Source organism: Crocodylus porosus, unplaced genomic scaffold (genome assembly GCF_001723895.1).
Source record: "Crocodylus porosus isolate Cpor-Errol unplaced genomic scaffold, CroPor_comp1, whole genome shotgun sequence".
Taxonomy (NCBI): domain Eukaryota; kingdom Metazoa; phylum Chordata; order Crocodylia; family Crocodylidae; genus Crocodylus; species Crocodylus porosus.
In genome coordinates this window covers 9837033-9862732 of record NW_017728931.1, presented here as the reverse complement: position 1 = coordinate 9862732, position 25700 = coordinate 9837033, and the positions used below count along the sequence as shown (strand labels likewise).

The 25700-nt window shown below is 45.6% G+C and overlaps 1 protein-coding gene across 7 annotated transcripts in view; it reads left to right on the top strand.

Moving 5' to 3' along the window:
- The window catches only part of TSPAN11 (tetraspanin 11), a 199937-nt gene that overhangs the window by 146421 nt on the left and 27816 nt on the right, over positions 1 to 25700 (top strand). For 3 of the 7 annotated variants that reach the window (XM_019544187.1, XM_019544192.1, XM_019544186.1), the window contains 2 exons: positions 1790 to 1876; positions 4287 to 4337. The exons of 1 other annotated variant lie outside the window; for it this stretch is intronic. In XM_019544187.1, the coding sequence (XP_019399732.1) occupies positions 1790 to 1876; positions 4287 to 4337 (138 nt within the window). The remainder of the gene's footprint in view (positions 1 to 1789; positions 1877 to 4286; positions 4338 to 25700) is intronic. 3 more of the 7 variants (XM_019544189.1, XM_019544190.1, XM_019544188.1) reach the window with 1 other exon arrangement.

Sequence of the window (25700 nt, the reverse complement as noted above, 5' to 3'; positions counted from 1 at the left end):
TGGAAAATCCCAGCTTCTGGCTTTCACTCATTTTTTTTACTACAAAACAATAATAAAGTAATTCTTTTGTTGCAACAAATTCAGGAAGACCACAGCAGGTCAGAATGGTTCCAACTCTGTGGATTTCTGATTGAAAACTCTGGGTTTATCTTGTGAATCATGTGCAGGTGTTTGTATACCAAAAAGTGCTAATATTGTGCAATATCATAGGGCACCCTTAAAAGGATCTCACAGCACTGCATGGTGTCACAGAACCCCAGTGGAGAATCGCTGCTGTGGACACAAAAAATCCAAACGACATTGGGGTCCTTGTATAAGACTAAGACGTGCTACTATGTTACTACTACTGCTGCCCCTACTACTTCTGCTACAGGTTATGATGGTCAAATTCTGCCCTAAGTGATACTTGCAATTCCATTGTCTTGACTGTTGGTTGCACAAGACTCACCGATTTGGATTTAGTAAATAATTCAGTTAAGAGAGGCACAGGAGGAATTAGAACACATCTCTCTTTCTTTGAACTGTGCTGGCTTTGCAGGGCTAATGCAAACAGAAAAGGAGTAAATAATCTCTCACGAATGTCAGCAGATATTATTCTAAGTACACACAAGCAGGGGACCTGTTAAAAAGGAAAGTGCCATTTTTACATAGCTATTTTTTTTCCATTGCCCTTCATGGTAGGTGCTGTAAAATCAGCTCTGCCATTCCTATTCTTTATTATTGCACAACTGATGGTGAAAATTCTGCTCTCAGGCTTTCTTCTGTCATTCTTAGAATGCAGTTTCATAGCTCTGCTTGGAATACCAACTCTCAATAACCATAATGAGATTTTACTAACCAGCAAATGTATTTGAAGTTATGGAATAGCATCATCCCCACAGCAGGGGAAAAGCCAATCGGTTCCTGTCTGTAGCATTTGCTAGGATCTTAGGAAGTAGCTGTCCATCCTGATCATTTAAATAATAACAGCAATATCCAGATGTGGAATGAAAGCATCTTCTCCCCATTAAACGTTTGGAGTAATTACATGAAATACATGCTTGCCTTTGATACTTCCATGGAACTTGCCTACAAAGAGTTAGGAAGAGGTGAGCAGACTTGTGACTTAGCAGGGACAAGGTAAATGACAGCCTTTTACCCTTCCCCAGTGGCAGGGCAGCAAAAGGCCCATGAACAAGTAGGTATATGGATTCAGTAGGGCTTTGCATCCTTCTCACAAGAACATTGGGCCTACCCAAGGGTTCTTGTTTCCTGTAAGTGCTTAGATCCACAGTAATGCTCAGGGGTGGAGTTTTCCATGTGTTCATCACAGGCAAGTGTCGCACCAATCAGCTGATTCTGCTTCTTTGGGCATTTGCATCAACCATGCACAGTGGCTTTCAGTACAAGGACCCCTTTAAGTGAAAACAATGTTGTCACCAAGCAGATAGCCACCCAGCATTCCTCCTTGCTCAGACTCAGAATGAGGTAGATGTTTGGGAGGTGGACTGGTTAAATTGGGGTGGACAGGTTGGTCTTTTAATGATGTACAACTTTAAAATTCATCACAACAAGCAGAACTGCTGAAAAAAAAAATCCTCCCTGGCTGTATTTTGAATGCAGAAATGCTGTACACTGTTGTCATTCCTCTTCCTCTGAAGGGTATAGGTGGTAACCCTATCCACCATAAAGAGTTTAATTTCCTGTTGGTAGCTGTAAAAGTTCCATATGAAAGCAAGGAAACAAGGCTTACAGCTTGTTAACATTGTTGGAGTATCCTTTGTTGTAAACACAGAGATCTTGTTTGCAGGGAGGATGTATCACTAAACTGGAACAGTTCCTGGCAGATCACCTCTTGATAATGGGAGCTGTCGGTGTAGGAGTATCCTGTCTTCAGGTGAGACCCATGGACCCATCATATGGTGGGCCCTCATTCCAATCCATTTCATGCAATGTAGAAGAAGGATGCAGCTCATCATGCAGCTTTGAAACTAGGTGATCTGAAAAAATAACTAGTATCTATTGCCAGGCTTCAGCAGACAGGAATCAGAGAAAGAAAGTTTTCAAATCTGGATCCATGTTTGCTGCAATATGGGTTTCTCCCAGGTGCTGAACTAGCCCATATGGTCTTCCAGCAGTGTTTTCCTTGTTGCTTTTGTTTTATTAAATGATAAATCAGTCATTGCCATGAGAACAGACATTTTCTAACTGAGTGGCTTTTGAGGCCAACCTAAGCCATGACATTTATTTAATATTATTTATTTATTTATTTTTAGAAAAAGCAAGCAGGTATTGGTCTAGAAAGATAGCATGTAGGGAGAATATTTAGGGCACAGACAGAAATGAAATTTGTTGTGCTGTTGGCCCCATTTGCTGTGTGATTAGCTCTAAAGTCGTACCCAAACAGATTGTGCAACAAATTAACCCTCGTTGTATGAGGCTTCAAATGAAACCACTCCTAAGTGGAGTGACATAATTAATTTTGGTTTGCTCCAGCTGTATCACAGTGAGCAACAGCTGCTGTTTCTGAATGGAGGTCCCCTCTTGAATTTTCTCAGCCCCACTGGAGGGGGGGGGGGAAGTATTGGCGCTCCCCACTCCAGCAGAGCTGAGAAAACCCCAGAAGACCTCCTTCCCCTGCCTTTTCCCCCACTGCCATCCAGAGATAGCAAAGGAGCAGAGACAGGGAAAGATGAAGCCTCTCTTCCCCGATTGGCTCCAAATTGGAACTTATGTTTCCACCCTTCCAATTCAACAGCTAGCATCTGTTGGATCGGAGGGATCAGTCTAACTCATGGCGTTTCCTATGAATTGCCATGAGTTATACCTGGGAGCTGCACTTCTGTCTGTGCCCTTACAGAGTGAATTAATATAATACCTTTCCTTCAGCTCCCATGAAAATGAGCCAGGGCTTTGGATGAATGGTGCTCTTCCAATACCAGCTTTGGAGTGCTGTTTTCCCTCAGGACTCTATTTCCTGCCTCTTTGTGGAGAACTTCATTTAGAACACAGGGCTGCATCTACACGAGATGTTTATTGCAGAGTTCACTAATTAACTGCGCAGTAAGCATCTCAGCATCTACATTGTGCCCCAATTAGGATGCCCAAAACTGATAAACTCCATAGCAGGGTTGTCTTGTAAAATACAAGTATTACCCTGCTGCAGGATTTTTTCATGCACAGCAGTGCATGTGCAGACACTGCTCCAGCTGGCGGAGGCACAGTGTGCTTCAGTGTGGGACTAGCCAGCAGGCAGCCCCCATGCTGAAGCACCCTGGCCAGCCGCTCTGCGACATGTGGGGCCCCATGGGAGCAACCAGCCTTGGGTTGGCAGGCTGACCTTCCAGGTCCCCTGCCAGCCCGGACTGCTCTGATGGGGCACCACATGCTGAGCACAAATAAACTCTAGAGCAGTATGTTCCAGAGTTTTTGCTCCTGAGTGCATGCTCAAAAAAGAACATGCCTAGAAGCAAAAAACTGCCGAGCAATAAGCATCAGAGTTTATTCATGCATATTAATCGCACATGTAGACATGCCCAGGTTCTCTTCCAAACCTGCTGTCTAGGTGAAACAGGTAATTGAAAAAGGGAATGGCAGATTTCAGGTCTCTAAAGACAGCACCAATCTATACTACTCTTGTGGCAAATTTCAGGAAGGTAATATAAAATTAGAAAGCTGTCTGCCATTAGCTGCAGTGGAGGTAGGGGAGCAGTATTCTTTCCTCCTATGATGTTTTTGTTCCTCTCAAAATGTTATTCATAAGAAATATTATATTTACTTGCATACTATATGCACCTTTTCCCCAAAATTAGCCTTTGAAAACTGGGATATGTCTTAAACAAGCTGAGTTTTCTTTGCTGGAATAGAATGGAGACACTGCTGCAAGGTGGCTGCTAGGCTTCTCCCTCTGCCAACCTCAGGGAGAGAAGGGGCAGAGTTCACCATTGAAGGTCACAGTTACACAGCCACAGTCACTTCAGTCAGGCTCCCCTGCAGTCAGTAGTCAGTCATGACTGGAAAATGTTTTTTCTGCCTTCCCAAAGTGTTTGTCTTATTTGATGGCATGCAGTATACAAGAAAATACAGTCAGCATTTTTTACTCCTACTGCCCTTTCCATATGGTCTCAAAACATTATGAAAAGTGATGAATTAAGCCCTGACACTTCTATGAGGCTGTAAAATATTATTATTCCTGTTATGATTGTGCCTGGGCAAATAAGCTGTAGTGCTGGGTTGTATATAACCATAGAACAAAGATGTCCTGGTCCTACAGAGTATATAATCTAAATATTGGCCCCACCTTTTAGACACAGGAGCAGAGGCATGGGAATTGCAAGTACCCTGTTCAAGGTTACACAGTAAGTTGCTGGCTTTGGGAACAAAACCCAAAGTTTTCCTGCCTCCTGCTTCTGTGTTTTAAGCAGCTGACAATGCTGATCCATTTGAAAAGATTTCCTCCCATACAGGACGACATTGTTAGACTCCGTCTCTGTCAAGTTCTTTATCTAATCTCACATGCTGCCTTCATTTCAGAGGTAGATCTGTATGTACTTTTCTGCTCAAAGAGCCAGCAAAGCTTTCCTTTTATGTTTCACAAACTGGAAACTCAGTAAAGGGAAAAGGACAGGAAGCATTAGGTCTGCCTTAGATCAGAGATATTTGTAGAGAACAGGAGACGTATCAGAAATTCCATGCTAACCCTGGAACAGCTAATTTAATATCACTTGCTGTGTAGGGGCTTGCGGCTAGCAATCATGGACATCCTTGGCTGCTTATTTCCCTTCAGTTCTTTGTTATCACCAGGTATTCCTAATTCTGTGGCTTTCAACATGCAGGAGCCATTTCAAAACGTACAGAGTCAATCCCAGTACCTCTGATGTAGAAATGTAGTTGGATGTGGATCTCTGTCATGTCTGCTAATTGTGAATTTGTCACTGAGGGGAAAGATCATGGATTCATTTCTCTCTTTCTGTGCTTCCCATAGGCATAACTTAGGTCTCTCACAATACACAACAAAACAGGGAATATGGCCCCAGTCCTGGTTCAGGTTATCTTAACAGCTGTGATCCAGGAGAGCATTCCTCATGCTGCCCAAGCAAGTACCAAGCCACCTTCCAATGCATCCAGTATAAATAAGCAGTAACAGGGTGCATCTACGTGTGCAATTAATGCAACACAATAAACTCTGGAGCAGTTCAAGCCAGAATAAACTGCTCCCAGGTGCAGCATCTACACATGCTCCCAGGATGGCAAAAATTTGAGCCAGGGCAAGGCAGGCCCCCCCCAGCTGGCTGGACTGACCAGGCATAATTTGTACCAATGGTCAGTATCTACACGTGCATTTCAGCACAGTAAATTACTCCACCGTAGAATAGTACTGTCCCCAGCAGTACTATTTTACAGCAGAGTTCATTAGTTTACCATGCCCTAATACCAGCCCACATGTAGATGGTGATGCTTTACTGCAGAGCTAATTAGTCTACTCCTCAGTAAAGTGCACATGTAGATGCACCCACAGAGAAGCATCTGAGATGTTGTAGTGTGCTTTTGGAAATCTTCCAGTCTATAAATTGCAAGAAAATACATTATTCTATTCCTAGATGTGACTTTTTTCACTTGGGGAAATGCACTATTGCTAAACGTGAGTCTTCTTTCCCCCTGAGAAATGATTGTGGTAAAGTGACAATGAATTTTAGTGTCCACCACTAAAAACAAGATTTCATCTTAAGGTGTGTTAGATGAATGGGAAGGACTTTCAAGTGTGAATGTCAAGGGCTTTTGCTCTTGAATATCAACAGATGCTTAGCCTTCACAATGACTTTTTGTGCACTTCAGTCTGAATATGTAGTATGTTATTGAATTTACTACCTCAGCTTGGAATAGACCATTTAAATAACCTTAATGCAATTTTACCAATGAGCAAACGTGGTTGAAAGTACAAAATAGCGTCATCTACATGGCAGAGGGAAAGCCAGATGCTGCTTCTCTCTAGCCACCACAAGGGCCTCAGGTTTAATGAGGGAATGTTCATTGTGGTCATTCAGAAATAGGGCAGATGCGGGGGAAGAGCCAGGATGAACAGCTCCTCATTAAACCTGGTAGCTACAAAAAGGAAGCATCTAGCTTTCGCTCTGCTATGGAGAAGATGCTGTTTTGCACTTTTAACCACATTTGCTATGTGTAACCAATGGATGTGAAATAGCTCAGCTTTAGTAAGGCTTTTGATGCTATTTCCCCTGACATTCTCAAAAGCTAAGGAAACATAGTCTAGATGACATTGGTATAAGGTGGTTGCATAACTACTCGGATAATCATATTCAAAGACTAGTAATCAATGGTTCAGTATCAAAGTGGGGGGAGATATCACCTGGTATTCCCCAAGAATCTGTCCTGGGTCCTATATTGGTCAGTACTGTAATTAATAACTTGGATGATTTAGTTGAGCATTCTTTTATTGGATTCATGTATTACAAGCTGATGGAGTAGGATACTTGTAGGTTCTTTAGAGTACAGACTTAGGATTCAAAATGACTATGATAAATAGGAGAAACATGTTTTGAATTAAATGGGATAACATTCAGTTAAGGCAAGCGTAGAGTCTTAGAAGGTATAGTCTTATGCACAAAATGGGGAATCAATGGCTAGGCTGAAGTATCTTGAGTTTCTTTAGTCTGGAGAAAAGAAGGCAAGGCAGGGTGTGATAACTGTTCAAACGCAAAACATTTTGTTACAGAGAGGATGACCATCAATTTTATTCTGTCCCCACTGGGGACAAGACTAGGAGTAAATGTGCTTAAAACTGCAACCAACCAGGGAGATGTAGGCAAGATATTAGAAAGAACTTTCCAGTCATGGGAGAGATTAAGCATTGGAGCAGATTGCTAAAGAGGTTGTGGAATAGCTGCCTTGAGAGTTTTTAAGTGCAAGCTGTACAGATACTTGACTGGGATGGTTTAAAGGGCTTAGATTAGATGACTTTTTGCAGGTCCTTTTAAGTCCTATTTTTCTATGGTTCCCCTAAAAATAATATTTTTTCCATTTTGCTGGATTAAATGGACCAGATCTTGTCTCACTTTTAGAAGCTAAGGAGTCCTAAGCCTGACTACCCTTGGATGGGAGACACCCTTGGAACCCCGGGCTTTTTATACACAAGCTAAGGCATTACAGACAAATGATTAGGGAAGAATACGTAATGATAACTGAATGAGTGGCAAGACTTCATTCAGCCCTATGTGAGCTGAGCAGGTCAAAAACAAGAAGAGAGACTCTGAGGTACAGCAGCCTCCCCAGCACAGACATAATAAGTATATATAAAACAAGAGAAAGCTTTGTGTCTTTATGTGTTTGATTATTTTGAGTCTCTCTCATAACATACCTACTGATATGCTGCTTGAGTATCTAATTTTGTCTTTAGTGTTATTGTTCTCTGCCAAAGCAGCAGAAGAACTGTATTACTTTACTTTTTGTCCTAGTAGTTTGGCCTTAACCAGCCTGGAGATGGATTTTCTTTATACATGGATCACATATACTCAGTAGCATGCCTTTTAGCCCCTTCACCTGTGACTGAGCTGTAGAGCTCTCCCTCTGCCTCTCTAAAAGTAGTGTATTCCTGTTTCAGCAGCTATCACTAAGGCTTTGCTTTTTTTTTTTTGCTTTTTTTTGGATGAAAATATATATATTGTTTAAAATACAGTCTCCTGGAAGTCATCCCTCAACTATTTTATACTCCACTGTTCTGCCTTCTTTTTCCTGGAACTCAAGTAGAAATATAGTTTTAAAAAATGAAAACCTAAAGAATAGGGGAAATAAAACCTTGAAGTAAGAAAGTTAACTTTATGAAGGGCATCAGTTGTGTATTAAGACCTTAATTAGTTCTGCTTATCTGTATATTGTGGATTGTGTTTTTAAAAATAAATCTAGTTCTGTTCTAGGTCTAGTTCTGTTTTAACAGAAGTCAGTGGTAAAATTCCCATAGACTTTAATAGGAACTATGTCCAGCCAGGGCTCTAGGGTTTTGAAAATCCAAGCTACAAACAATTTTGTTTCTTTCTTACACCTTTCTTACACACACAGCTATCATTTGCCAGAAACCGTCAGCGTCAAAACCTTGCTTCTTGGCTGTCAGTTTACTGTTGCAGTGACCAGAGCCAGCCACTAGAAGGAGACGTGATGACATTCATAAGACCAGGGTATAACATAACACCATACCATAGTACCGTGAGATGTAGCAACAGTATTACTTATTCATATACAGTAAAACCTCTGTTATCCTGCATCCCACAGGAATGGGAGATGCCGGATATCAAAATATGCCAGTCAATTGAGTGGCCCTGGCTGCTACTTCTCACGCCTCATCTGGGGCATTACTCTGCCCCATCCCGCACAGCCCTGCACACAGCCTGTTATGCCCCTGGGCCGCGGGGACTTGGCAGCCCAGGCTGCTTTGCCCCAAACCATGGGGGCTTGGAGAAAACGGAAGTGCTATGGTGGTCACTTCTGGTTTCACTTTATCTTACAAGCTGGCATGCCGGTTAGTGGAGCATGCTGGCTTATAAGATGCCAGATAACAGAAATTTTACTGTAAATAGATTGCCTTCTTAGTTGACAGCAGCAATGACTACCACATTTGTGTGTCCACCTTCCATGGAGAGAGGGGGTAAAGCATTCTTCAGCCAGGGCAGCCCTATGGATGTCACATTGCTCATATCTTCTTTATTTCTTGTGCCTCATGCATCCCAGAAGAGAGGGAAAGAGAACAGTAGAAGGGCTGGCAGTGCCATGGGAAACTATACCAAAGGACAGTCCTCCATCCAAAGGTGCAGTGTTGCATCTTTGGGTAAGGGATTGATCTCTGGATCTCTTCCGGCCACCTCTCAGTTTTCAAGTGGGGTGCTGTGGTGCTGCCTTGTAGCATTGTGGCTTACATCTTTTCCTTTCTGTAGACAAAGGGAAAGCTTTTGGCTAGCCCCACATTTCCCTTTTTGCAGTCACTCCTCACCATAAGATGTGATGAATTTTATCTTCTTTGGACCTCCCTCTTACAAGGCCCATGATCAGTGGACCAGATGAGACTTACCTGGTCTCATCAAGTGGTGAAATCCTATTTTCTTCCTTACCAGGCCACTCAAAATCTCTTGCTGAGGCCCAGCATTCTTTCCCCATTACTTTCATAGTTAACCCCCTAGCTCAATTTGCCATTTTTGTCCCTTGCGGGAACTTTCTTCTCCTCTGCCAAATACCCTCTCTTCCTTCTCCCAATAGTGAGAGCATTGGTTGCTCTGGTAATATTTACCCCACATTTGTGCTTTTTCCTGCCCTGGGAGTCAATGTGAGTCCTGACTGACACTGTCTCAAGATAGTGGTCTTTTCATCTAGAGTTTCTGCTCCTCTTGGGAACTCAGTTTCAGTATTATCTCCTGGAGCTCCAAGTCAGGCTGAGGCCTCCTGTTCTAATCCTACTAAAGTTGTCAACAGAGGAGGCAGTGCCTGTTATTTTCCCACCCAGAAGAGGTGCTCTTTAATCATTCTGTCTTCAAGAGATACAGATAAGCTGCTTATAAGCAAAAAATAAAATGTTTGTTAGTCCCAGGCAGAGGGACTGACAATGTTGACAGTTTTCTGGATATCAGCTAACATTCAGGTTTTCCCCTGACTAAACTGGTTTGTGTCCAGTCTTTTGGCCATATTTTCTTACTATTGCTCCCACTTGTCCACCTTCACATGCTCTGTCTGACACAGCATTGGGCTGGGTTGATACTGTGGCAAGCCCAGTAGATCAGACTGGCAGAAGTGGATTCAGAATCTTGCAAAGAGTGGTGCAGGAACAGCACCCAGCACTGCAGAGGTGGCTGTACCCTTCCCTTCCTCCACTCCACCCCACACTGGGATGGGCAGACCATGTTGCAGGAGCAACAATTGGGGACTTTTTTAAAGTCCTCAGAGGATGTGTCTACATGTTCATTAATGCACCATAGTTATTGCACATGATGTTTAGTACTTACATAACCAAGTACTAATTTAATGCGTAGTAATGGGTGCTGCTGCACAGGAGCATCAGGACATGGGTTTTTATAGATGCAAACTGTGCAGTAGCCTAATACTACTGCACAGTAGCATATTAGTATGGGTTTTGCCTGGCATGCTACTGCACAGTGTTATTAGGCTACTGTGCAGTTAGTATCTTCTATAGCCACACCCAAAGCAAGTAAAAATTCTACCCCCACCTCCCCTTTCTTGCTCAAAGGCATATCCATTCCCTTCCCCTTCGTCACGTCTCCTGCCTGCTGCTGCCACTGTCCCCACTAGCCTGGGGGCAAGGAACGCTCCACAGCCATTTCTACCCAGCTCCGGCCAGGCTCAGCCTGGGGTTGTGGGGGCACTGGGCAGGGATCCCCCTCCCCATGCCTGCTCCCAGGCTGTTGGGAACACCTAGGGAGACCAGGCAGGGAGGAGGAACCCACCTGACATTATCGTTGTCCCAGGCTTTTCCCAGTCCCCACACAGACTTGCTGGAATGGGCAGAACCAGCTCTGGAGCCTCTCCCCACCCCTGGGTCAATGGGGACAGCAGCGGCTGGTGGGGAAGTGGGGAAGGGGAGAGTGGGCAATGTGCCTCTGAGCATGGAGGGGAAGCAAGAGAAGGAATTCTTACCTGCTTGGGGGCTTAAAAGTCTTCAACTGCTCCTTCTGCAGCGCAGCCAGACAAGAGGTGAGGCTACAGCACCGCACTACTTCTGGATCCATCCCTGGACCATGATTTAGGCAACACTGATATAATACCACCACCATCCCCCCCATAATACCACCACTCACTCATGATCAGGGATCCTGGTTTTCCCTGATAAAAAAATCACAAATTCTCTGATAAACACTCCAACATCTGCAATTAAAATGAAATGCCTCTCTCTCTCTCTCTCTCTCTCTCTCTCTCTCTCTATATATATATATATATATAGGTGTGTGTGTGTGTAGATATATATATAGATATAGATATCAAGTGAACACAATGTTTTATTGATATATTTACAATTTTAAAGCAATTTGGAAAACTACCAGTGCTTCATTTACAATAGTAAAATAAATTCTAAGTACCTATAAACGTTGATATTGGATTTTGGGATTTTTATTATGGAAAATCAGAGCTTACCCTACCTGCTTTTAGCTCACCAAGACACAGGTGCAGGCCCCTCACTCCCCAGCCACAGGCCCCTGCCCCCCTCCAGCCCTGCCAGAGGGGGCCCCCGGCTGCCAGGGCTATGCGTCCAGGAACCTAGGTCCACAGCCCCTGCCCCCTGCAGCAGTGCTCGAGACCCAGATGCTGCCTGTGGAAGGCTGCTGAGGCCTGAGTGGGGAGCCCAGCTCCCCTTCCCCCACAGGCACCACAACCGGAGTAGACCCTGTGCAGGGGGATGGGTGCGGGCTGCCCCCTGAGGACTCAGGTGGAGGGTGAGACTGGCTCCTCAACACTGTGCGAAGTCATGGGGATGGGAGAACCCGTGCCCCTAGATCTGTGTGCAGGTCAGAGGCAGGTGCGGGCTGCCAACTGCAAGCTTGGGCTCCTCACCCTGCTGCCCTCCCTGGGGCCTCTGCAGCCCAGCAGGTGGGACCCAGCATGGCAGGGCTGGGCAGAGAAGCTCCTTTCCACCTCTGCCAGCCCTGTGCTGCCCTGGTGACATGCATCCTGCCTGCTTGGCAGCAGCGAGGGGCACAGCCCTGCACCACCATTTCTTCTGCTCCAGGGCAGGCAGAGGACACCTTGCCAGGGCAGCACAGGGCTCACAGCAGTTGCAACAAGCTTTCCTGCCTGGCCTCACTCTGCCCTGCTGCCCTGGGTCCCATCCACTGGGCTGCAGAGGCCCCGGGGTAGGGCAGTAGGGTGGGGAGCCCAAGCCCACAGCGGGCAGCCTGCACCCGCCCCATCCCGCATGCAGATATGTGGGGCACATACCCACCATGCCTCCCCAGACCATGCACAGAGGCGGGGAACTGGTCCCCAAATGAGCCTCCTGCAGCCCACTGGGCCTCTGTGGCCGCGAATTGTAACCCCAGGCCACAACCCCACACACTGCCCAGTTGGGCAGCAGTCCCAGCTCCAGGCCTGCCCTAGCCAACTCCCTCCCTGTGGGGGCCTCAATTCCTTCCTCCTGCCAGACTTAACTTTGGGAGCTGCTTTCCAGGCTGCCTGGCAGCCATGCACGTGTATGTGCACATGGTGCCCCCTACCTGACCGCCCTCCTTCCGCTCTCCCCATCCCCTTGCAGAGAGCTCTTTGCAGAAGAGCAAAATACACGTTTCTCTGTTAAAATGAAAATCCATATTTTTCTAAAAGAGTAAAAGCGAAAATCTGTGGTTTAAACCCAGATCCATCCTCATGATACACTACATCTGTCTGCTACTGATTTTGGTAGGTAACATGAAAGGGGGGTGATATACTACAAAGGAAAATTACTTCCCTGTATTTCTGTCTACTGTCGTTTTTTTCTAATGCTATCCTCATGCCAAGTCTATTCCTTCTCCTGGGGAGAGAGTGCACTCCTTCAGGATCAGGCTTGTGAAGATAACCATTCCACCGCTCTGGAGCTATATAGGAAGTATTTCCCAATAAATGGCTTTTTTCTTGTTCCTTCCAAGACTTTTATCTGCTTCACAGATTTACTTTTCCTGCTCAGTACCTTTTAACAGCCTCATTTGATCTAACACTAAAATAGTCCATCATAATTTATCATACAGAGGCATGTGTATTAAAAAAAACTAATACAGCTATTTCCCAGTTCATCACACATAGCAGTAATTTTCCTTTAGCCCCAAATAAATATAGACAGACAGAGTTGTGTACTTTGGTGAAGTATTGAAAGGGGAGATTTTAAAAACTATATAAACCATGAAATTCAGAGATCAGCTTTGAGGGCTAAGTGTAACGTTATCCCTGCTGTAGACACAATGACATAGGGCAGTGCACAGTCCTATATGGCAATGCTGGGAATTATTCATAATGTGCACAAGGGTAGATACTGTTTAAAAGCATTTTTTTTTAGATTAACAGCCCTGTTAGTGCTCACCTTTTCTAAGTATGGACAAGACCTGCTCAAAATGGTGTGAACTTACCTAGAGAGATCAGAAAGCTTTTCAGCTATACCAGACCATAGTGATGACCCTAACACTTGTTTATGTTTTACCCTAATCCCTATTGTGACCCTAACCCTATTGTGATGACTCTAACCCCTATTGGGATGACCCATACACAATAGGTATTTGCCAATGTTGGCATTAGCTCATGGAAAGACTCTCACTGACTTTTTTAGGGCTTGAGTGCCAGTCCTTCTTGCAGTATTTAAGCTATTTTCTATAGAACATACAGGAGAGTATAAGGCAGGAGTAAGCAAAATATGGCCCACAGGTTGGATCCGGCCACAAGGAGATTTCTTCTGGCCTGTGGCTGAATTAATTGTATCCAGGCTGGCCTGCAGCTGCCCCTGCTGCAATCCACATGAGGCCAAGCCTCACCCACTCCCACTGGGGCAGCGTACTGCACTCCTGCCCTCGCCCATAGGAGGGCCCCAGCCCCAGTCTTGACCAGCACACATAGCTTCTGGGCAGGGCTCCTTTTGCCACTGTTGCAGCCCCCCAGGGAACTGCTCTGCTCCCCCAGCCTCCAGTGGCATCTCCTCCTGTCCCTGCTGCAATACTCTGAGCAGCAGGTAGGGGAACTGCAGGAGGCAGGGGTGGGGAGATGAGAACCTGCAAGCTGGGCAGGAGCCTAGGGCCAGTGGGAGTGCAGGTGGTGGGAGCACAGGGCCAAGGTGGGGCAACACGAGCATGGAGCCCAAGGCACCATGAGCATGGGACCTGAGCCAGCAAGAGCATGGGGCCAACCCAGCTCCATTGAGCAGGTATCCCTGTGGCTCACCTGCATCTCCCAGGACCCAAGTGGGAGCCCTGCACGATGAAGCTGGTGGGCTGGCCCTGCTCCCTGCCATCACATACAGCTCCCAGGACTCGGCCAAGGCAGGAGGGAGCAAGGTTGAGCCAGCTCAGCTCCATCACGTGAGGCTCCGTGCCACTCCTGGCTGAGTCCTGGGAGCTGCACATGGACAAAAATATTTTTTGAAATAAAATTAAAATATGTTATAGTAGATGTTTGATTTTTAGTATATGAGTTGGATTTTTTCTAGTTCCAAGATGGCAAATCTGCCTCCCGAAAGGAGTACCTTCTGATGGCAAAGGACAGAGGTTAGGGGTGGGACCTAAGATGGCTACGAGGGGACAGGACACCTGTCAAGGGGTAGAGCTACCCTTGTGGCCCCTGACAGCTCACCAGAACTAATTAAGTGGTCCTCCAGCTGAAATAATTGCTCACCCTTGGTATAAGGAAACAGTGCTGGTACAGAAGTAACTCTATATATTGACTGTTGGGGCACATTGTTAACACATTCTGTTGGCCCGGTTGTGTGTCCCATTATTTGCTATTCAGTCATGGAAGAAAAGATTAACATAGTGCATACACAAACCTCTACCAGGTAGAGTTCAGGTTGTGATAAGAACCTTAAGACTCAGTTCTTCAAATCTGGAAATTGTCAGTCTCTGATGTCAAGTTCCATTGATGTAGTTTATTGCCTTCGTTGTTCTGTTTGATTGTTCATCAGGGAGGGAGAGCTAGTAGAATAAGCATTCTAACCATCAGAAAATAGCGTTTCTTGTGTTTTGTAACATAGGTACCTCACAGACACTTCTTTGACACCCATGGGACCTATAGTAGAATGAGCAGATTGCACATTTAAACCTGGAATTCAGTCTTGGAGTTCAGGGGCTGCCAATATATTTGTATAAACACATAAGCCTATGAAAGACAAACAATGCAAACAGATGCTAAAAAAACCCCAACTTTAATTCTTGTTTTGTCTCCTTCCTGATATCTCCCCAGGTGATATTTTTAGATCTCTCTCAACTCATCCCACTCACTACTTACAAAAAATAAAGCAGTAAGTTTTGGTAACAAACTGTGAAATGGCTTTTCTTGCACTGGATTCTGTTGCCATTCGTTAATTTCCCCCCACATCTCCACCAAGACAGGTAAATAGAAATGATTTGTCATCCCTCGTTTGAAGCAGCTCTCTTGCCATTCTGTGCCGTCAACATTTTAGAGCTTTATGAAAAGGAGGAATGTGGTCTAGTGGTGAGAGCAGGGGACACTGGATATGGATGAACAAACAGACAACCACGCACTAGCTAATGGGGGGGGGCATTGATTGTGTCATAGAATCATAGACTCATAGAAAATTAAGGTTGGGTGGGATCTCAGGAGGTCATCTAGTCCAACCCCCTGCTCAAAGCAGGATCATCCCCAACTAGATCATCCCAGGCAAAGCTTTGTCTAACCAGGTCTTAAAAACCTCCGAAGATGGAGATTCCACAACCTCTCTAGGGAACCTGTTCCAGTGCTTTACTACTCTCCTAGTGAGAAAATTCCTCCTAATGTCAAACCTAAACTTCCCTTGCTGTGACTTGAGACCGTTGCTCCTTGTTCTGTCTTCACAGCCACCACTAAGAACAATCCAGCTTCATCCTCTTTTGAGTGCCCTCTCAGTCTTCTCTTCTCCTGACTAAATAAGCCCAGTTCTCTCAGCCTGTCCTCGCAAGTCATGTGCCGCAGGCCCCTAACCATTTTTGTTGCCCCCTGCTGGACTGTCTCCAATTTGTCCACATCCTTTCTGTAGTGGGGGGCCCAAAACTGGACACAGTACTCCAGGTGTGGCCTCACCAGTGCTGAATAGAGGGGAATAATCACTTCACTTGACCTGTTGGCAACACACCTACCAATGAAGCCCAGTATGCCATTACCCTTCTTTGCAACAAGGGCACACTGCTGGCTCATATTCAGTTTATTATCCACTGTAAACCCCAGGTCCTTTCCTGCAGAGTTGCTTCCCTGCGAATCAGCCCCCAGCCTGTACTGGTGCATGGGATTGTTATGTCCTAAGTGCAGGACTTGGCGCTTGTCCTTGTTGAACCTCATGAGATTTCTTTTGGCCCAATCCTACAATTTGTCTAGGTCACATCCTAGCCCTACTCTCCAGCGTATCTACTACTCCCTCCAGCTGCTGCATGATCACTGCCTGTATGTCTGCCCTTATCCCAAGGGTGGGTGATTATTTTGGGTGGAGGGCCACTTACTGAGTTTTGGCAAGCCAACTAGGGCCAAATGCAGGCAGCCAAGGGCAGATAACTATTAATTTTCTAAATTTTTTAGGGGCCCCGCAGCCCAGATAGAATGGCCTGGAGGGCCGCATCCGGCTCATGGGTCGCATTTCGCCCACCTGTCTTAGCCTGTGGTTATCAGAAGGCAACCTGTGGTAATTTACTCCTCTTTCCCTGAGGGCTAATTTAGTGTGGTTTAATTTCAAGTTAGTGCAAGCTGAGAGTGTATATACTGGAAGTTACTTTGAAGCAGCTGACGCCTAGTAAAAACCCGCCCCATTTTGCCCCATGGTAAATTGCTTGTATGTTCATACCTTGAGTCAGGATTTCTGGGCAAGTTTTTAAATAAAGCCTACAAGTGGTATCCTGCAGTCATAATTGCATACCCAAATATCTTTGCTCATTTTCCAGTGTCCTGAATATTCAAGGACACTTCAGGGAAATTGGTGGGAACTACTGGGACCTGAGCAACTGAGAATCAGGATACCAATTTGAGCGCTTAGAAATGGAGCTAGGAGCAAACTCAAGGCAATGATTTCTGGAAATCTTGGCTTTGCAATCTAGTGCCAGCTCTGCTGCTACTTCATTCTGTAACTTTTAGTTGTGGCTTTAGCCTTTTCATTTACTAACCATTTAAAATTTACAAATTCATTTACAGAAGGATGAAAATAATGCTCTGGTGATGTCAGAAGTATTAAATTGCATTTTTTGTTAATTACGGGATGGGAGTGCTCAGTGTTCACAGTGCATAGCTTATTAATTCATGAATAGAATATATCACTTCTAGAGATTTGCAAAACATCCTGGTAGATGCTTTTTAATAGGTAGCTAATCTGTGCCAGATTGTCTGCAGTGTTTTGTTTGTTGGATTTTGGTTTTGCTGTCCAGCCGGATGGTATTTTGGGCTGGAGCCACGCCCCCTGCCTGGCTGGAGCCATGTTCCCCGTCTGTCTATGTCCACAGCAGCGGCAGGCAGAGTCCATGGCTCCAGCCCAAAATGCCGTGGCACACCAGTTGGGAAATGCTGCTGTAGAGCTTTGAAGGACATGAGCATAACACTACAAATAGCTGAATATGCAGATAGTGTATTATATTATACTCTGCTCTAGGTTTGTCTACGTGTACATTAATTCGCTGTTGTTACCGCACATTAAGTTTAGTACTTGTAATAACAGGTACTAACTCAAGGCACAGTAACTGGCACTACTGCACAGTAGCACCAGCGCATGGTCTTTTAGTGATGCTAAGGCATAGTAAATTAATTGATTACCATGTTAACCACATTAACACATTACCATGGCTTTTGTCTACTGCGCATTTAGCGTCTTATGTAGATGTGCCCTGTGGTATGGAAGTTTGCAACCAGGAGCCATCTTTCCCAGCACTGCACTCTGCTGTTTTAAGATAGGAAATGAAGATTGCATTAGTCATTAAGAGCAACTACTGGGATTTTTCAGTAGGTAGAATGTAATTACCTATGTTGTTATTTAGCCACAATACTCTGATTGGAAAACCATCCATTGAAAATGCACCAAATCTCAATTTTAGTTCTGTGGAAGTTTTATTGGACTGAGGACTACAGGATATTTTTAGTTCATAGTAAAGTTTCCTTCTACCTACTTGATAAGTGGATTATATATGGCAGGCCTTAGTATACGTAGATTGTCAGTGCCATGCTGGAAGGAGATTCATCTCGTCTAACTAATCTATTACACAGTCATCAACCCAGCTGGGGAAGGGAGGTGTAATCACAGCTGTAAAATGTCTATCCAGCTAACTGCACTTTACCCTTAGAGAAGTCAAATCCTCCAGGTTTTGTAAGTGCAGTTCTTAAATAGGTGCTTATAAAAGCCATGCTTATACAATTCTAAGGGATACTGGTGGGACCCCTTGCTTCCCTCCTCTAATTGATACAAGAAGGGTAAAAGGAAGAACCTAGTAACTAATGCCTCTGGACTACAGAACTGGGGAGAAGACAAGATGGCAGAACTTCTCCCCTGGCTTGGGAGAGTGGGAGAGCAACAATTTGAGTGACCTTTAAGCCTTTGTGAACTGGCTTTAAGCGAATGGTTTTGTACATATCACTTGCATTTCTTACTGCTCCCTGACTGGTGGGAATTTACTGAAGTGGAATCCACAGTGGGTAGATTCCCCTGTGACTTGAACTCTTCCTCTTTAGCTACAGACCTTCCAGTCTGAAAGGTAAGAATATTTGTACTACACAGAACCTTTATGGCTCCCTCTCTATTGTTACTTCAAGCCCCAAAGCAGTGGAATCCCATAGTAATAATTACTTGTAGGACAGCAAAGAAGTTGCACATGGGCAGCAGGACTTTCTTGCTCCTTCAGGTCAGATCCCTCTACTTCTGAGAAGATAGATCCTTGTGTGTGCACTAGAACAACAATCTTCTGCACATATTCACACACGCCCACGCGCGCGCTACCTGCAGCATCACCCAGGTACTTCAAGTCACTCCTTTTACCATCGTAATTGTGCATGTGTTTCACCATTCAATTTCACCCGGGTATATAATCTATTCATATGACTCTCCTATTTTTAGTGTCAGTGTTGTCTTGAATGTGTTACCTATTCAGTTTTCAAATATTTCCACTGATGGAGCCTCAATGCCCTCTCATGGTAGCTGTTCTACTGTCAAATTGCTTTTACAAGAAGGTTTTCCTCCTCACTGAGTTATACTTGCTGCTTTCTATATGAAGGTCATTACTTTCTAAAACACAGCTGTCATTACTCTCAGACTGAGGATCAGCACTCAGCTGTGTGATTTCCTATCATTTATGTGCACAAAGCTCTCATTTATTTCAAATGAAAATCCCAGTGTTTTGAGAGGTTACTTCCCTAAATAAATATGTCTTATAAAAAATTATATGAATACAGAATTGATTCAAGCAATCCAAGTCCAGAAATGCTGCACATTTATGGATACATAGCTGCTCAGTTATGCAGTTTCCTGCACTTTTACTTAGTGCATGCACTTGATTATGCTATATCATTTACGATTATTTTCCCTTAACTTCCCTCTGATTGGCTGACAGACCTCCTCCAATTATATTATAGGGATTTCATTCCTGTAATGTCATCGTGAACATCTCTGTACTCCTGATTAGCAACTCTAATCCCTTTGACTGTTTCTGAATTTAGCATCTTCAACCTCTTGACCAGGAACAAAAAAATCTACTAAATTTCTTACACCCTTCATTTTTTTTGCCCAGGTGTGTATTTTTCATTGTTAATAATTTTTCTTTTTTTCTTGTAAAAATTGAGGGGTAGGGGAGAGAGTGGAAATAAACCAATGTGTAGATTGGCAAAATGGGGTATAGTGTGCAGTAGACCAGAATATCTTTCATCTTCTCTAAAAACACCGTACACTCAAGAATGGTAATATTTGGCACTTCACAGATCCTCAGATCTATATAAATACAGTTAATTGATCCTCAGAAACACTTGGTAAATCAGCTAAGTCTTATTTCTAGTACTGGGGCAATGACATTGGTGCCCAGGGGTAAAGCCTGCAGCGGCAGTCTGCCCTCACCCTGTACACAGATCAGGGGGTGCGGGGCTCAGCACCCCTACCCATGCTGGCCCAGGAGTGCACGCAGTGGCAGGAGCTACTCTCTCCCCGTTGCCTCACCCCCCAGGTGATTGCAGCACCCTTAAAAGGATCTAACAGCACCCAAAGGTGCCTCAATACCCAGTTAAGAATGACTGCTGTAGGGTGTAGGCACCTAAAGAAGAGTGGACAGCACCTGTTAAGATTCAGCCTGGCATGATATGGAGCCATACTCCACTAAGAAGCACTCAGAGAAGCAGTTTAACCCCTACTCCATGGTGTTCTGGGGGAAGTGAATAGTCCCCGCATACTGTACAGCCTACCTCAGTGGTAAGTGTTCTCTGGGCCACACTTGCAAGAAGCAGTCTGGGGCTTCCTCAAGAGCAGGTGCTGCTTTTATGAGTAGTTTTTGCCAAAGGAGCATGGCTGTTCCTTCTGCACAGCTATGAAGAGTTTCAGCTGCAGTTTGGGCTTGCCTTTTCCAAGACTACAGAATGAAGCAGAGGAGCAGCCATTAAAACACAAAAGCCATTGGAACATAGGGCTATGGACATTAGACCCATTAAACCTTGCTGCCATTCTATATTTGGATAACAGGTGGGTTGCAATTTTCCATAAACCTTAGTCTGTTTGTGCAAGGACCTTGTTACACAGTAATTTTGGGCGGCTCCCGGAGCTTTTAACTCTTGGATTGTCGGCACACTAGCACCTGATACTAGTTTTAAGCACTTGTTAGGCAGCTCAAAGTGATGCCACTCCAGAGCAGGATTATCTCTGATCCGTGTTCCCCAGCTCCTGGTACACTAAGGTATGGCCACTCTAGGCTACACCTGAGTGTAAACAACTCAGCCCCCCTCACTCCTGATTCAATCCCCCACCTCCTGCACTTGTGGCTCCCCCCGCTCTCTGTCCCAGGGCTCAGCCTAGAGAAGAGCAGCAGCCCAGTAGTGGCTCAGGCCAGGCAGACCGGCAGGTTAACTAGGGTTACCGTATTTTCAGTTCTAGAAAAGAAGGTACCTATCATGTCAGGGTAGGGGGGATATGACTATGGGAGAACAGTGCTCTGCCCCTGCCCATTCTGTTTCCCTCACTCCCAAGCCACAGCCCCCCCTCTCCCCTCTCCCCCCTGCCGTACTACATCAGGAGTCCTGGCCATGTGGGGGGGAGCCCGGCCATGGCTCTCAGAAGCCCCCCCACTTCACCTGCGGAAGGGGGCAGGCAACCCCCTGGCCCCCCTGCCCTGCCACCTCCCCAGCTCCCCAACACAGACTTACCTGCCTGCAGCTCCCTGCCTACAATCACCCCTCCCCCTGCTCCTACCAGCAGAGCAAAGCAAATTTCCGGACATTTTGACAAACCTGCCTGGATGGAGATAGGAGGACTCAAAAAGAGGACATGTCCAGGTGCAGTAGTTTGGGGGCTGACTTGGCCTGTAAAGACCGATGTGAAAAAGGCATTGAGTACTTAAGCCTTTTCCCCATCATCAGACTCACACTTCCCCTGACCTCCCTCTTGTTGCTAAAATATCTGTAAAAACCCTTTTTGTTACCCGTCACATTCCTTGTTAGCTGCAACTCCATTTGCACTTTAGCCTTCCTGATTTCATCCCTGCCTGCCCGAGCAATATTTTTATACTCCTCCCTAATCATCTATCCAAGCTTTCACTTCTTGTAAGCTTCCTTTTTGTATTTAAGCTCACTGAAGAGTCCTCTGCTAAGCCATGCTGGTTGCATGCTGTATTTACTATTCTCCCTGCACATCAGGGTGGTTTGTTTGTGTGACCTCAGTAAGGTTTCTTTAAAATACAACCAGATTTCTTGGAGTCCTTTTCCCCTCAGATTGGCCTCCTGGTGGATCCTGCCTATCAGTTCCCTGAGGGAGTCAAAGTCTGCTTTTCTGAAGTCCAGAGTCCTTACTCTGCTGCTCGCCTTCCTTCCTTTCCTCAGGACCCTGAACTCAGTCATCTTGTGGTCATTGCTGCCCAAACTGCCATCCATTTTTACATCTCTCACCAATTCTTCCCCATTTGTAAGCAGCAGATCAAGAAGATCCCAGCCCCTAATCTGTCTCTACAATACTTGCACCAGGAAGTTGTCCCCAATACTCTCCAAGAACTTCCTGGATTGCCTGTGCACTGCTGTATTGCCCTCCCAGCAGATGTCAGGGTGATTGATATCCCCCACAAGAACCAGGGCCCGTGATCTGGAAGTTTCCATTAGTTGTCTAAAGAAAGCCTCATCTAACTCATCCTCCTGGTCTGGTGGTCTATAGCAAACACCCACCACAACATCAACTTTGTTGCTGTCCCCTCTGATCTTAACCCAGAGACTTTCAGCAGGCCTTTCTCCAGTTTCATCCTGGAGCTCTGAGCAATCACATAGCTCTTTTACATAAAGTACAACTCCTCCTCCCCTTCTCCCCTCTCTGTTGTTCCTGAACAGTTTATACCCATCCATGACAGTGCTCCAGTCATGTGAGCTATCCCACCAAGTTATTCCAATTACATCATACTTCCATGACTGCACAAGGACTTCCATTTCTTCCTGCTTGTTTCCCAGGATCCGTGCATTCACAAACAGACACCTGAGATAACTAGCCAATTGCCTTACTTTCTCAGTAGGAATGAGGAGGCCTCCCCTGTTGCCTCCTCCTGCTTATGCTTCCTCCAAGTCACCCACTTCCCCACTTACGTCAGGGCTTTGGTCTTTATCCCCTGGCAAACCTAGTTTAAGGCCCTCCTCACTAGGTTAGTGAGCCTGTCTATGAAGATGTTCTTCCCTCCCTGACAGGTGCATCCTATCTCCTCCTAGCAATCTGTATTCTTGGAACATCATCCATGGGCAAAGAAGCCAGAGGCTTGCTGGCAACACCTCCTGTGCAGCCATGCATTGATCTACAGGATGCATCTGCTGCTGCCTGGCCCCTTCTCCTTGACTGGAAGGATTGAGAAAAACATCACACCCAGAACCCTGTAGTCACTCTTGATCTGCTCAGTGTCACCCCTGGCAGTATCATTGGTGCCCGCATGGATGAGCAGCAGAGGGTAGTAGTCAGAGGGTTAGATGAGTCTTGGTAATCCTTCTGTAACATCTTAGATCCAGGCTCCAGGCAAGCAGCAGACTTCCCAGGACAAGAGGTCAAGCCAGCAGATGGATGCCTCCATCCCCCTCAGAAGGGAGTCTCCAACCACCACTACTACCTGTTGCTTCCTCTTTGTGGCAGTGATCTCAATCCTCCCCATTTTGGGGATTCCTGGATGGGCTATGAGGCTCCTGCAGCTCCCAAGCCATGTGGCTAGGCAGCAGGCAGGAGTGCGGCCCCCTGCTGGCTGGACTGACTGGGAACAATTTACTCCCAGATCAGAGTCTACACGTGTGTTGCTGTGCAGTGAATAACTCTGCAGTAGGATACTGGTATTTACTTGTATAGTACTTGAATTTATAAGTACTACCCTGTTGCAGAGTTTATTAGTTTCCTGAGGCCTAATAGTATGCACATGTAGACACAAGACATTTGCTATGGAGGTAATTAGGCAACTCCACAGTAAATGTCTCCTCTAGATGCACCCAGTCACATCGGGGTACAACCAGTGAGGGGGAGCAAAGGGATAAGAGAGGGGGACATGAAAGGTTGAGGTCTTTTTAAGGTAGTGTATTTATACATGGGTGAAAGATTAGAATGGAGAGATGGTTAATGTTGTCCTTTTGAGAACTGAGATATACATCTTGGGAAGCAGCAAATGCTGCAGGTTCCTGTTTGAAGCAGTCCTCCATGATTGTTAGTGAAAGGTTTTTGTTTCTTTTTCAATCAATAGCTTTTATCTCATGAACTCTAAAGATTGTTACAGGTAGCAAAAGGCAGATGCCCCTAGTCTGAACTTGGGTGAGAGGCTGTTTACTGCAGATTGGTGAAAGTCACTAGGAAGTGTCTTTTTGCCTTTATGGGTCATCTTTCATACTTTCAAGTTTTGTTGGCTATTGCAACTTGGTTGTTAGAGAGTGCTTTATTAGCATTTTCCTTATTATAAAGATAGTCTTAATTCAAGAGGTCACTGTGATCAGAGGAGCAGTGTTTTGTACAAGAGAGCTCAGAGCCAGGTAAATGTGAATCCGTCGTAAAAAAAAAGGAGCAGGAAGGAGATTAATGTGCTTGACAAAGGATAAACCACAAGGAAGTAATAATCAGAGCTGACATAATCACAGTGTGAAATAGGATACGTAATCCTTCTCCATTACCTCTTGGAACATACATTTTGACTAGAGCTCAAGCATTTTCTTTTTACAAGTTCAAAGAACATTATGAAGAGGCACAAGGAAAAACTGGCATTTGGCAGACTAGCTGGAAACATTGATGAACTGACTCAGGGATTGTAAGTCAAAACCTCTAACATAACCCCAGTACTGATTCTCTCTGTCACCTCAGCCTAATAACATAGAGCCACATCCAGGACAGCTAGGCAGCCGACAGGTGAGTACTGCAGTACCTCCCTTCTAGGTAACTGGCCCCCTGTAATGGAATCCAAAACATTTTGTTAGGCACATAAGGTCTCAAAATGAGATCCACAAGGCCTACATGCTGAGCAGAGAGCTACCTAACACTAATATCTGGGGATCTGCTGGGCCCCACGTGGCGTCTTAAGTCCAGATTCCCAGTCTGGAGTTTTGGAGCTTGGGTTTTTCCAGAGTTGGCAATAACTACGAACTTAAGCACCTCCATCTCACTTTAGACACCTCAATCTGAGCCTTAGATTTTGGGCTCTACAGAGAACAGACTGTCTTTATTGTCAATCTTGTACAGCCCCAAATGTGTCATGAGTACACTTCCCGTAATAGAGAGGAGTCCTTAAGTATAATGATTCTTAAACACTTCCAAGTGCTCTGGAACTCCCTCCCCTTTTTGGTCTATCAGAGCCTGAGCCTGGACACCTTCCAGAAGTATTGTCGGACCTTTTTGGGGGGCAGAGCTTCAACAGGGAGGGCTAAGTTTTGGGGCATTTCCTGGGGACTTAATTCTATGTCATATTCAGGGGTGGATCCATGTTTTCCCAAAGGCGGGGTTGGGAGCAGCAACCTTCACTGCAGGGGTAGCTGCACCCCCTGTTCCCAGCTTCTACCCCCACCAGTGCAGACAGACTTCTGAAGTCCCTAAAGCAGGTGAAAATCCCCTCCCTTCCTCTTCCCGGACTCCCCCACAACTCCCCTGCCTGCCTCTGCTGCTTCCTCCACTGCTCAGGAGCAGGGAAGCGCCAAAGCCAGCCAGGCTGAGTTGGGGCTGAACTCAGTTGGGGAAGTGACAGCAGCAACGGGGAAGCTGGAAAGTAGTCCCCCTACCCTTCCTGATCCTGGAGCTGGCATGGAGAAGGGGAACCCCACATCAATCACTGCCGCCTTTGTCTTCATCTTCAGCTGAGTGCAGTCCCCTTGCAATGAGGACAGGCAGGCCAGGATGGGGAAGGGGCAGGGAGGGGGCAAGTTTTTGAGCAGGAAGGAGAAAGGAGGGAGGATTTTCAGCTGCTTTAGGGACTTTAAAAAAGGCCTTAGAAACTCCAGTGGTCCAGTCCAATCCAAAAAGGTGGTGTGGCTGCACTTCTGCACCACCTTGGATGTGGCCCTATTCATATTATAGATGATTCATAGATTCACAGATATTTGGGTTGGAAGGGACCTTAGCAGATCATTGAGTCCAACCCTCTGCCCTGGACAGGAAAGAGCACTGGGGTCAGACAACCCCAGCCAGGTACATGTCTAGCCTCCTCTTAAAAACCTCCGAGGTAGGGGAGAGCACCCCCCAAAGTACAGGAAACCCATTCCAGATTCTGGTAACCCTTGCTGTAACGAAGTTCTTCCTGTTGTCTAACCTAAATCTGCTCTCAGTCAGTTTGTGGCTGTTGTTCCTAGATACTCCAAGGGGTGCCCTGGTAAACAGAGCATCTCCTATTCCTTGCTGCCCCCACTCCCCA